Source organism: Mustela nivalis (genome assembly GCF_964662115.1).
Source record: "Mustela nivalis genome assembly, chromosome: 10".
Classification (NCBI taxonomy): domain Eukaryota; kingdom Metazoa; phylum Chordata; class Mammalia; order Carnivora; family Mustelidae; genus Mustela; species Mustela nivalis.
The window spans coordinates 107,757,864-107,771,473 of record NC_139029.1 but is presented as its reverse complement, the minus strand read 5'-3'; the positions used below and the strand labels follow the sequence as shown (position 1 = coordinate 107,771,473).

The 13,610-nt window shown below is 41.5% G+C and overlaps 1 protein-coding gene and 1 pseudogene across 2 annotated transcripts; one reads left to right on the top strand and one right to left on the bottom strand.

The window, feature by feature from the left end:
- Positions 1–2,361: 2,361 nt before the first annotated feature.
- On the bottom strand, positions 2,362–9,127 carry LOC309842502 (cryptic protein-like; the record flags this gene model as incomplete). The annotated part of the gene is made up of 5 exons (XM_082686701.1): positions 2,362–2,477; positions 4,218–4,327; positions 4,616–4,730; positions 5,482–5,652; positions 9,034–9,127. 5 exons carry the CDS (start codon positions 9,125–9,127, stop codon positions 2,362–2,364), a joined length of 606 nt encoding a protein of 201 aa, XP_082542827.1.
- Positions 9,128–9,154: 27 nt separating this feature from the next.
- LOC309842501 (importin subunit alpha-1 pseudogene) lies at positions 9,155–10,784 on the top strand (annotated as a pseudogene). Its single transcript has one exon. The product of its transcript is annotated as an importin subunit alpha-1 pseudogene (transcript).
- Positions 10,785–13,610: the final 2,826 nt, after the last annotated feature.

The window sequence follows — 13,610 nt, the reverse complement described above, 5'->3', positions numbered from 1 at the left end:
TGAAACACAAACAAAGTTATTCAACCCTTCATAAGGATCGTAAATATTATAACAAGTATTTGGGGGATTTGAACAAGGATTTTGGAGGGATTTTCCCAAGCTTTTTCTATTATGCTACACTGTCTTTTTTAATGCAAAATTAACAAATGTAAATGAAGAAAATAGTAGAGATAATGCCAGTTGCCTGCCTCAAGCACACTGTTTTTAGAATACAAGAAATGGTTTCTTTTGATTGCAATGTAATAATAGATAATGGCTTATATGGTGTTTCTTCTTTAAATATATATTTGGAACTAACTGCCAAAGGCCATCCATTCAATATTTATTGAGAATATTATTCACAAAACACTATTTTAGATCATGGAAGAGAAAAATGACAAAAGAGCTCACACCAACAAACAAGATGATTTGGCATAAATTTTATCTTTCAAGATCTATGTGAGAGTAGAGGGTAGGTTATCCTTCTTTTACAAGAGAAAACAGAAAAGTTAGTGTTCTTCTGAATTAGAATGGAAAAATATACCCTTGAAAAGACATTCTATTCAGCATTAAGAAAGCCCGTCATTCTTACACTTGCAGAGCATCAGAGCAAGAAGGGCCCTTGGAGGTTGTTTGGCCTTCAGGTCCCTGGAAGTGCCAGAGGGTCATGATTTTGTAGTGTTTTGTTATCTACTGGTGACTTGCCCATTGACATGTATCCTTGATTCACATCTTTTTCATTTTGTTATGGACATAAATTTCTATTCTACCTCCCATATGTTTTTAAAAATCCTTACAACATCCTATTAAAGGATTTAAAACAGTTACTTACTGTTTAATTTAGAATATGGCCATATTTTCAATATTCTAAATAACACTATGAAAAATATCTTTAGTTAGTATTGATAATTATTCTTATAGAAAGAGTACAGAAATGGCACAGTAGTTAAGATTTACATCCTGAACTTTTATGCACTTTTGGTGGGAATGTAAGTTGGTGCAGCCTCTATGGAAACAGGTATGGGGATTCTTCAAAAAATTAACAATAGATCTCTGTAATGATTCACCAATTCCACCTCTGGGCATTTATCCAAAGGAAACAAACATACTAACTCAAAAATGTATCTGTACCTCCATGTTCACCACATACTATTTACAATAGCCAAAATATGGAAGCAACCTAAGCAAACATTGATGGATGAATGACAAAGAGCATATATGATATAAATATGTATAAATGTGATATAAATTAAATGAATAGGATATAAATGTCAATAAAAGAAGATATATGATAGATAACATGAACACATATAATGGGATATTTTCAGCCATAAGAAAGAAGGAAATCTTGCCATCTGTGACAACATGGATGGACGTTGAGGGTGTTATGCCAAATTAAATAAATTGAACAGAGAAAGAAAAATACCATAAGCTCTCACATGTAAAATCGTAAAAGAAATAAAAACAACAGAACTCAAAGAAACAAGAAGTTTGGTGAATGTCAAAGGTGGGGGTTGATAGGTGAGCAAAGTGGGAGAAGATCAAAGATCAAAGGTACAAATTTTGAGTTTTAAAATAAATAACTCATGGAGATATAATATATATAGCATGGTGATTATAATAAATCTATATTTAAAAGTTGTTAAGTGGGGGGCAACTGTGTGGCTCAGGGGGTTAAGCCTCTGCCTTCAGCTCAAGTCATGATCTCAGGGTCCTGGGATTGAGCCCCACATTGGGGTCTCTGCTCAGCCAGGAGCCTGCTTCCCCCTCTCTCTCTGCCTGCCTCTCTGCCTGCTTGTGATCTCTCTCGCTGCCAAATAAATAAATAAAATTTTTAAAAAAAAGTTGTTAAGCAGGTAGATCTTAAAAGTTCTCATCATGAGAAAGAAAACCATGACTATGTGAGGTGATGGATGTTAAGTAGACTTAGTGTGCTGATCATTTCACAACATATAAAAATATCAAATCATTGTGTTGCACACCTGAAAGTAATACAATGTTATATGCAAATTATATCACAACTAAAAAAAGTATTTGACAAAAGTCAGGAATGTCCTCACAATGTCCATAAATGGTAACAATTTTATTCATAGATTAATAGATTCATAGATTAATGTGAATCTATGAATATGAATTAATATTCTCACTATTCATAAAATAACATTAATTATATCAAATATGCTATGGTATGTTTATTTGTAGTATTTTTCAATAATTAAATGTTATAAAGTATTTCTAAATTAGCAATTAGCTTTTTGTGATTAATCTCTTGAGAGAAAAATATCAGACCTTATTTATTAGCTGTGGGCATCAACTCCTATAAGCCTTGGTTTCCTTAAATATAAAAAGTATAGTAATACCTATTTCATGGACTTAAGAGACTCAAATAGGATAAAGTGAATAAAGTGCCTGAAATAACTGACAGCCATCATCATTCTCATCATCATCCTTCATGTCATCATCATCATCATCATCTCTGTCAGCAAGCCACCAGTCATCTGCCCTGAGGAAGGATCAGTGGGTCAAACAGTACAAAAAAGTACTGTTTGTTCCTGTTCTTTGACACCTGACAAATTACTGTGAAATATTATTATTTTGTTTAACTATGATGAGCAGAAGTCACACGTAGAAGCCATTGTCACTGTCCTTGGCAGACAGCATTTGCACCCTCGGATATTTCCAAGAATAGAAAACAGTAAGCAGATAATCCGAAATCTAGTCCCTGCCCTGTTGCTTCTGAACCCAAAGTGGCCTTGCATAGGAGACTGAAAATGACCACAACTAGCCCCTTCCCACATTATTGCTGGGAACACCAATGGCATGTAGGATATAACTTCACATGTAGGACTACACATGTCCCACTTGCAATTCCAATAACTGTTCCTTAATTTGTGTCCTCCATTCTCTGGGGCACAAAAGGAGCAGCCAGTGGATCAGGGACATAAGCCCAGCAACTGAAAGAGAGGAAGGGCTTTGGAAACATAGTGGGCATGAGAGAAGGGGGACAAGCTGCAACACTTTGCAATACTCTACTATACTTTCTCTTTTCCTACTGGCACTGCCCACACTATGCACAGCTAGATGAGAAGGGATGGGGCAGAAAGAGGGGTTGATGGGTTGCTCATTAAACATCTCTTGACAGCTCATCTTACCCAAGGTTGCAGAAGAGGAAGGGAGGAGCAAGAAAGGTAGCTTGGAAGCTGAGCATTCATTAAGTGTGTTCCTCCACTACTGGCCCCACCAGGAAGGCAGGGGCAGGAGGTTGGTTTGGAGGTCTCCACTCCCAGTGGTGGTGCCCCTGCATTGCCATCCTGACCATGGACAAAAGGGTGGGAAGTGGTGCTGAACATCTGTGATTTGGCCAGAGCTGAAGAAGGTGGACAGAGGAACAGAAAAGGGGCTTTAGAAGCTTTGACTGCTCACTGTACAACCAAGGCCCCCATGGCTGATGAAGAGGTTGAAGGGCTGTGCCTTCATTCACTGGAGTCCATGCGGAGCATGCTGAAGAGGGGAGAGGATACAGCATGTGGCACTGAAATGCTGTGCCTTCTTTACCTGTGCCCCTTGGCCTGCCCAAGATCAATAGCAGAGTGTTACATTTGTTTTCTGATGCAGAGAATTCACACTCTTCACTGAGTTTTACAGTGAGTGAAATATTTGTGTTGTTTGCTCACTGCTCAGAATTCTCACAATTGAGTGTTCACCCAATGTGTTCTCCACACCCTCGTGGCTCTTAATATGCATGGCAGGCCTGAATTTTGCTTACAAGTTACCTTCCTTCTCTGGGACTGCGTGAATGGCTGTAAAGGGCAGAACCAGATCATCCATGCCTATTCCTGTCCTGCTCCAGTACCCTCCTCACTTCACAGTTGAGGAGATGGTGTTGGTGTGGTATAGGAAAATTGCTATAGATTTAGTCAGTAACCTCCCTGCCAGAGTTGGCTCTGTTTAGCAACTTGTGAGCTCCCCAGAGTCTGCTCACTGAGAGGACACTTAAGGACGCTGTTTGGAAAACACATTTAAACCCAGTACCTGGGCATAGTAAACTTAGGAATCATTTTAAATAATAGTGATAATATGCTATCTGATTCACAATGAATGTGACTTTCCTAAGTGATCAATCAACCATGTTCTCATTTCTGTGTCACCTGGAACAGCTAAATATCTATGGATTGGGAGTTACAAAGGAGAAATCCCTGTCAGTGTGGACTGTGTGCACAGGACGTAGGTCCACTTACCACAGCTGTCTGGCGTCTGCTGAGGGAGACAGTGTAGGACTGCGAAGACACACCTGCAAAGGCGGCAGCTGTGGAAGGTCCAGGCTCCATGCATGAGTGCACCACATTCACTAAGGAGACAGAAAGGCAGTGTCAGCCCTTCTGGTTCGTGTGCACTACCCATGCCCAACCCCCATACTGCCTATCCTTTCCACCCTTGGTGTCCACTCCCAGACATGCCGAGCCCCACAGGGCCTCTGCACCCACTCCCATCCACACCCCACTCCCCTCCCCAGCATGCTACCCTGAAGGCCCCCCTACCCACACCCACTCCCCTCTGCAAGGTCAAGCCCCTCTTCTCCCCTCATCCCCTCCCACGTCCCTGCCCCACTTGCAGGCAGGCTCCTGCATAGGCCCACCTATGCCTCTGATCATGCTCACAATAACGGCCAGTGAAGTGGGCAGGACATATGCAGAAGCTGCCCAGCACGCAGGTGCCACCATTCCTGCAGCAGCTGAGCCTTGGGGGTACACCTGTGGGTGGGAGGCCTGGGTGTTCAAGTCTGCCTGCTTCCTGTCCCTTTGCCTTAGACTACCCCTGAGAGGGCCTCATGAGATTGCTTGGAGAGGCAATAAAATTTTACTCCCTGCCAAGTGTGTTTGCTCAGGTAGACCCTACTTGTTAATTTAAGGATTAAAAACAAACTGCCAGGGGTACTGGAGGGTCAGGAAGCCACTCAAGGACCCAAGGAGAAACCCTGGCCCCTGCAAATAGGATTTTCTCTCTCCTTTCCTTTCAGATGTTAAAGTCAGGAGGTGACTTCCCTGGACAGTGATTAAAAACAGGCCTTCAAGGCGGGGACCACCCACAGTGGGATGACTTACAGAAAACCCTCCCAAGCTCTTGTCCCCACCAGGGGGACAAGGCCCCTCCCCCACCCTGCCTCCGAGAGACATAGGGTCTGGAGCCTGAGAGTCTGCAATAAGCCAAGCAAGGGCCTACTTTTAACTTGAGTTGGAATCTTTGTTTTGAATATATTTAAATCACACTCCTCGAGACCTCCTGAGTAAATGCAATATTGTACCAGTGAAAGAGTAAAACTTGTTTTCACAGCAAAAGAGCACCTCACTAGGACATATTTTTCACTTTATAGTATATCTTTATGTGAAGATGATAAATTGTGGTTTGTTGGGTTTTTCATTTTATCCTTAATCTATTCCAGGTTGTTCTCCACAATAATGGAGATGATCAGAAAAGTTTTTGGGGGGCAATGCCACTTACTACCTGAGAAAGCCCTGAAGTAGGTACTTGAATCCTGCGGCCGCAACCCATCCATGCTTCTGTTCCCCTCTCCCAAATTATTCAGGATCCAATTGAGTGTTTCCTCCTGGAGCTTCTGGGCTGTAGCATTGTTGATTTCTTCTCTGTTACCTTTATGTTTCTCTTTTTGATAATCTTTTAAAAACATTGAAAATGTGAGACTGATGATATTAAGAAATAAATATACAATAAAAGAGACTTTAAATAAAATGCTTCTTACTGTTGTCTCCCAAGTGGATGATGTGTAATGCCAAACTGACAAAAAACAGAAGCCTAGAATGTGTAAAGAAAATTATTGGTTTAAATAATAAAAGTAAAAGTAAAAAAAGTAAAAGTAGAAATGTCCATATGCTTAAAATGTAAACCAATCATATATAAACATAAATATATACAAATTTAACATTTAATAAATATTATGCCATCATTCTGTAACTTGTAGATGTAACTTAATTAATGTCGTCGTGACTTAGAAAGATTTTGAGACCAAAAAAGTGTGCATGTCCCTTAATGAGAAAAAACATTTGTACATATGCTGCAGTTTATTCTGAACACTTTTAAATGCCCCTCTCAGCCCTGAGATCTGAATGATGTGCGTCCTTACCTAACAGGATGTCTCCAGGTCATTTCCCACTGGCACGTCTTCTGGTGTGAAAGTCTCCTTCTCTCATCAGTACTTTGAAGATCAATTTCCAATGGAGTGCAGATCAGTTTCCAAGGAAGTAGAGTCTTAAGGCGTTTTGTATTTAAATATATCTTTACTCCAGGTCCTGGAATAACTGCATTAGGACATAAGATGAATAAGAAAAGAAGATACAGATCTTCCCTTTCCTTCTGTAGGCTGTGAGAAACAGCAGTGAGATCTCCGGGTTCTGCTGTGGAAGTCCATTAGGCAGTGAGCTGCTGTAACAGGCAGGGCCCATGCTGAGCCTCCAGGACTGTCCCCTCACTGAGACCAGGTGGGGGTGGGGTGGAGGTTGGAGACTTGGGCTGATTCTCTCCTCAGTACTGTTAACAGTGCTGACAGCAGCAGGGTAGTCAACCCCTGCTGTAAGCATTGGTGGCTAAGGCAATAAGCCTTTCCCTCGCTGGGAAAAAATAAAAAAAAAATTAAAATCTCAACATGAGAACAAGTTTTCACAGGAAAATGCAAATTTTATATTGCCTACCCTTGTATGGTTGTGAGGGTCCAACAAGAGAAGGGAACCATTGTGTGAGACCTAGGCAGCAGGCATGTGTCCCTAAAGCACTGACTGGGGAGCAGGAATATAAAAGGAGACATTTCATGCCCTGCTTTTTGAGGATGTATGGGTCCTTCCACAGAAAGAACTTTTTCTCTGTGCCCAGCACCACGGTGGCTATATCATATACATTACCCATTTAATACAGCATGCCTCTGAGGCAGTGTTTTTATTATCCCCCATGTAAAAGGACAGTCAACAAAGGCTTAGTTTAGTCCCTGTGGCAGGTGGATCTTCAAACAATATGTAATGTACCGATTTTTTTCTAAAGATTTTATTTATTTATTTGACAGGCAGAGATCACAAGTAGGCAGAGAGGCAGGCAGAGAGAGAGGAGGAAGCAGGCTCCCCACTGAGCAGGAAGCCCGATGCAGGGCTTGATCCCAGGACCCTGGGATCATGACCTGAGCCAAAGGCAGTGGCTTAACCCACGGAGCCACCCAGGCGCCCCTAATGTACTGATTTTATGAGAAGAAGCCTACCGTGTGCTCAGGGTATGAAGACCACGGAGTGTACAGGTGACTGCCCCAGTCATTGTCTGATGTTAAGCTCTGGATCCAAGAAGGGAGTGATTGCCAAAATAAGGACTGGGGCCCTTTTATCATCTCTGAAGAGGTACTTCGCAACTCTGGGGCAAATCCTTCTGTGATTTTAATATAAAAATAGCTCTTTAGAAATAGCATGCTTCTTCTAAGGATGAAATAGTTTTTGATACTGATTTAATTTTAAAACCTTTAAATGTGAAATTTATTAAAGAAGCTGTTAAATAAAGCAATAAAGCAAAGGGAATTGGTGAGCCTGCCTGCTGTGGGTCTCCCAAGGACTAGTTCTGTGGGCTGCCAGGACTATCTCAGGACCAGCAGACCTGGCTGGGCAAACTATGGGGGGAGAAGGCCCCTCACACCTGCAGGAAAACATCTGTAAGTGCAGTCATAACAAATATACTTTTAGACTTGATGGTTATTACTTGTTAACCATATAGTTTAGTTATCTATAAAAGTATATGACCCTAAATCAATAGAATCTTCTTTGAGCAAAATGGGTTGTACACTAAAATAAAAGCATGCTGGGGTACCTGGGTGACTCAGTGGGTTAAGCTTCTGCCTTCGACTCAGGTCATGATCTTAGGGTCCTGGGATTGAGCCCCACATGGGGCTCTCTGCTAGGTGGGGATCCTGCTTCCCCTGCCCCCTCTGCCTGCCTCTCTGCCTACTTGTGATCTCTCTCTATCAAATAAATAAAATCTTAAAAAATAAAATAAAATAAAACCATGCATAATCTAAAAGACTATATTTTTTTGAATAAGAACTTTTAAAGCTTCAGTTTATGTGATGTTATCAAATGAACCTAAAACTTTCTGATGACATTAATGTTCTAAGAGTAGTATCCAAAATCGAATTTCTCCCCATCGTGTCTTGTATTATATTTTGTATTATGGACACTTTTGAATGTATACAAGATCCAGGATAATGATTCACTGACTGGTGTTCATAGATTAAGTATCAACCTTTGCCAATCTTAGTTATTTTGCACCCAGCTCCATTTTTCTTTTGGAGTCTTTGAAAGCAAATCTCAGAAAGCATGATAGTTTCTATGTCAAATAAGATTCTGAAAATATGCATTTTAAAGGAATCTGTAGGAAAAACAAAGGAAATGTCTTGCCGGCAAGACAGGATTGAAAGTCCAGGCAGAGGGATGGAATGTTCCATCTCTGGCTGTTTGCTTAAGACAGCTCCAGGGAGGGAAAGAGCTGATGGCCTAGCTGGGAGAAAGCTGCTATTTTCAGCTTTCTGTTCCTTGCTCTCATTTAACCACAGGTATTGTAAAAAGGAGTTTTGCATTTCATGGCAGAGGAGCCCAGGTTTACTTGGGAACCAGGTCCAGCTGGAAGGGACTGCCTGAGAATGGCTGGAAGCCTGGTAAGGGGCAGCAGATCCCTGGCTCTGGAGAAGGTTCTTTCTTGTTATCAGTTGTAAACAGATAAGATTGTAGCCAACCCATCCACCAGACCTCCAGTAGAACTTCTGACTCATTTTGAGCTAACACAGGGAATTGGGACACCCTGTCCCAGGATTGAAGACCACCCCACTCTCTGGGTCTAGGTGGAACCTTGCAGCCCACTGAGAACAAATCTCTTGCTGCATGGCACCACTTCTGAAGGAATGTCTGTGACCAGAAAAGTCAACAATATAAGCTCAGAGCTACATTAAAATCATCACTGAAGCAGGCTAGACATTGTCAAGATGGGTCATCTATTAAGAAAGGAAATTTGGGATACCATCTTTGGGGTGATCTGTGGTCACGTTTTGAGGGCAGCTGACCCACAGCCTGTGCGTCCTGGACCACCTCCCATGGAAGCCTGAGCTGGCCATGTAGCTTTCTCCCTTTGTCTCATAACCATGTCCACCAACAAGAATGCTAATTCACCAGCTGCCTGCCTTAAAAACAAGGGGAAAGCCAGTACAGAAATGAGGTGGCATCGAATAGAAGTTAATGTGGAGCTGAGGAAAGCTAAAAAGGATGATCAGATGCTGAAAAGGAGAAATGTAAGCTCATGTCCCCATGATGCTACCTCTACACTGCAGGAAAACCACAACAACCAGCACACTATAAACTGGTGTGTTGATGACACTAACAAAGGCATAAATAGCAACAATTTGGAAAACCAGTTCCAGGCTACTCAAGCTGCTAGGAAACTGCTTTCTAGGGAAAGGCAGCCCCCCATAGACAACATAATCCAGGTGGGTTGGAATCCAAAATTTGTGTCCTTCTTGGGCAGAACAGATTGTAGTCCCATTCAGTTTGAATCTGCTTGGGCTCTCACTGACATTGCTTCTGGGACATCAGAACAGACCAAGGCTGTGGTAGATGAAGGTGCTATCCCAGCATTCATTTCTCAGCATCTTCCCATGCCCACATCAGTGAACAAGCTGTATGGGCTCTAGGAAATATTGCAAGTGTGGTTCAGTTTTTCAAGACTTGGTCATCAAGTATGGTGCAGTTGATCCGCTTTTGGCTCTCCTTGCAGTTCCTGATGTCGTTGTTAGCATGTGATTAATTATGTAACCTTATTTGGACACTTACTTGATAAACCTTTGTCGCAACAAGAATCCTGCACCCCCCGCACGATGATCAAGAAGTCTTGGCAGATACCTACTGGGCCATTTTCTATCTTACTGATGGTCCAAAAGAATGGATTGAAATGGTTGTGAAAACAGGAGATGTGCCCCAGCTTGTGAAGCTTCTAGGAGTTACTGAATTGCCCATTGTGACTCCTGTGCTAAGAACCATAGGAAATATTGTCACTGGACAGATGAACAGACTTAGGTTCTAATGGATGCAGAAGCACTTGCTGTTTTTCCCAGCTTGCTAACAAGCCCCAAAACTAATATTCAGAAGGAAGCCACGTGGACAATGTCAAACATCACACTTGGCCGTCAGGACCAGATACAGCAAATTGTGAATCATGGACTAGTCCCATTCCTCATTGGTGTTGTCTCTAAGGCAGACTTTAAGACACAAAAGGAAGCTGTCTGGGCTATAAGCAACTATACAAGTGGTGGAACAGTTGAACAGATTGTACACCTCATTCATTGTGGCATAATAGAACCACTGATGAACGTTTTAACTGAAAAGGATACCAAAATTATTCTGGATGCCATTTCAAACATCTTTCAGGCGGCTGAGAAACTAGGTGAAATGGAGAAACTTAGTATAATGATTGAAGAATGTGTAGATTTGGACAAAATTGAGGCTCTACAAAACCATGAAAATGAGTCTGTGTACAAAGCTTCATTAAACTTGATTGAGAAGTATTTCTCTGTAGAGGAAGAGGAAGATCAGAATGTTGTGCAAGAAACTACCTCTGAAGGGTATATGTTCCAGGTTCAGGATAGCACTCCTGGGACCCTTAATTTTAAGATTGTACAGCTGAGGCAGAAAGTTGTTTGTTGTGTACTCCGTTTGGTAGAAATTTGTCTTATTGTTTCTCTACTAAGAACTCTTTTTAAATGTGTTTTGTTATTGTAGCACTTTTTACAACAAAGCTCTACTTGACCAGTTCGAAACTGTATGAACTATATGGAGCTCCTCCTCTCAGTGGGTTTCTTATTTCTATGTGGAATCTCCTATCTTGCAATGTCCTGTAAGTTAAGATTAAATTCCACCCTCTTCTTTAAAAGAAAGAAAGAAAGATATATTTGATTAAATATATTGAAAAATATCCTAGCCAAAGAAAAAGATGGCAGATACACAGACATACTGAGCTGATGAGTGGCTGAAGCAAGAACTGCCAGCATCACTTGTTGGTTTTAAATTACAGAGTGATTGGGCAGACACACACCATAGTCACTATTTTGGGTATAACCTGCCTCAGAGATTGAAGTAAATTCTCTTTCTTGCACCGACAGAGCTGAACTTGATTATTGATTAGGCATTTGGAAGCAGTCACCAAAAGGAAGTAAAAGACCTATAGCAATGATCCATGAACAAAACTTCTCTGCTACTCCTAGATACCCATTCTCCTGCTGACTGCACAGCTTCTGCAGCAGAGTTCACTCTACAGATGAGAATGGTCATTAGGAGGGAGCACTGGCAGGTCACTTGGCTCAGAAGTCTCCCAGAGGAGCAAGGTCTGGTAAGCAAAGCCAGTGGGCATCACCATTGCAAAGGCTGCTGATGTTTGCACAAACCAACATAGAGAAACTCAGAGAAAACTCTGCAGGCCAAGGTCTGGGATACCACATGGGAAAGGGGAGCCTTGGTTTGCTCTCTCATTCCTGAAAACACTTCCTGCCTTCCTGGAGGTGGGCCCTTGAGGATGGGCCAGGTGATGGGCAGTACATCTTTCTTCTGAAGATGTACCCAGCCTTTTGAATTTCCTGGGTAACCTTCCTTTCTCTTTTTGTTTACTCTGCTGATGGTGCTCTGTGGGAGCAATTAGTAGCCACCACTTGGGCAAAGAAATGTCAGAGGCTGACATTCACAGGTGGTGAGGGGGAAGGGCAGGAAATGAGAGACAGAGAGGAAGGCAAAGGCCCCATCTCATGAAAAGAGATGAGAGCTGACCAGCAAGTGTGTGACCCAGAGAAGAAACATATTAGAGAGAAACATAATTTTCTCACCTGCTTCTCAGAACCATAACACTGGGGTAGCAAACTTTTGTTTCTTATGATTTACCTAATAGAGACAAGAGAGAAGAGGCACAATGAGATGAGGACACAGACTAAGGACCACAGAGGACCTGAGTCCACCAAGTTCTCAAATAGGATGTGAGGAATATCCAGAGGGACCACCATGCCCAGCTCTAGGGAACACGAGTCACACACATAAAAGGTGAAACAAGCCCCTGGTATATAGAGTCTAAAGAACTCTCAATCTTTAGAATGTTCTAGAGCAGCATGGAGCACTAAACTTGATAATACAGCCCCCCCCAAGTCTGTGGATGTTTTTCCAAAGGCTGCTGAAGTTTGTCTTAGAAGGGAACAGAAATTAGAACACATGGTAAGGAGTTACTGAATAATAGCGAAAATAGAAAGGTTATGGATGTCAAGCTCAAGTAGGAGAAGGACGGTATCTGGGGTGGGGGTGGGGGACAGTGGCCTGACTCAGAAACCCAAGAGGGGGTGTATAGAGGATGGGATACATAATTAAGTGTAATTGAGGCACAGTGACTCTCCTAGACCTGTGATTTCTAAGTGGGATATGCCTGATGCCCAGGAGAGAGACAGAGCTATAGATCCAGACCTAACAGCCTCTTGGTAACTTTACCTGGTAATGAATCCAAGGGGGCACATACAAAAGGAATTGGGAGGCCCATCTTAGGGCTTTGGCCTAAAAGTAAACTCAGGACCATATAAGCAGCTTTCATTATGGCAAAGCAGATAGCAGTGAAACTGATATGTGAGTTTAGAATCAAATGAGGCTCCCTAGTGAAATAACCCAAGTCAGAGATGAAAGGTTTCCAGGATAACTTTTTTAGTTATACCACATTTTTCAGCCCAGACAAACTTCTCTCCACTTCAAGTTCTTCAATTTTGCATGCCACTCTGGTTGTAATGAATCCAAAAGATCTGACACATTTTTGGATTTTTCTAAAAACTGAACTTTATAAGCTGAAATAAACTGCCAGGGTTCTATTCAAATACATTTAATCAAGACAGTACTACTGGGACAGCTGGCAAAGCATGTCAGGTAGATACACAGTGGAACACCTCTCATATTGAATTCACATAGCTTACCTCTCCACACAGGGAAGTACTGGTCTATAGCTTACAAGGCAGGGATGGGAATAGAGGAGACAATGGTTTGCAAGTATGTAGGTTGGATATGACTTGCAAAGATGATCTTTATTGTTGTCCATTGTTTTTAGTTTTCTTTCAAAAGAGATTTCTTGTCCATAATGAAGAGTCTGTTCAAGAAGCTTTCCATGAAGAATTCAACTGCATTTATTAGAATGAATTTACTGAAGTAGTTCTATTCTCATCCTTTTGCTTCTTAATGTACTTTATGAGCCTCTAGTCCCTAAGAAATACTTAACCTCAATGCAAACCTCTAAATGGACAATCATAGACTCACAAAAATAATGTCAGCAACCATATATAATAGGGAAAATCAAAAGATAACAAAATGAATACAAACAATAAAGTATATTGAAAAAAGAGAATTAATTTTTTAATTAATTTATTTTCAGAAAAAACAGGAATTAATTTTTTTTTTAAGTAAACTTTATTTTTTGGGGAGGTAGGCTCCATGCCTAAAGCAGGATTTGAACTCACAACTCTAAGATCAAAACATGAGGTAAGATCAGAATTCAGACAGTTAACCAACTGAGCCACTCGATCCCCACCCTTTTTC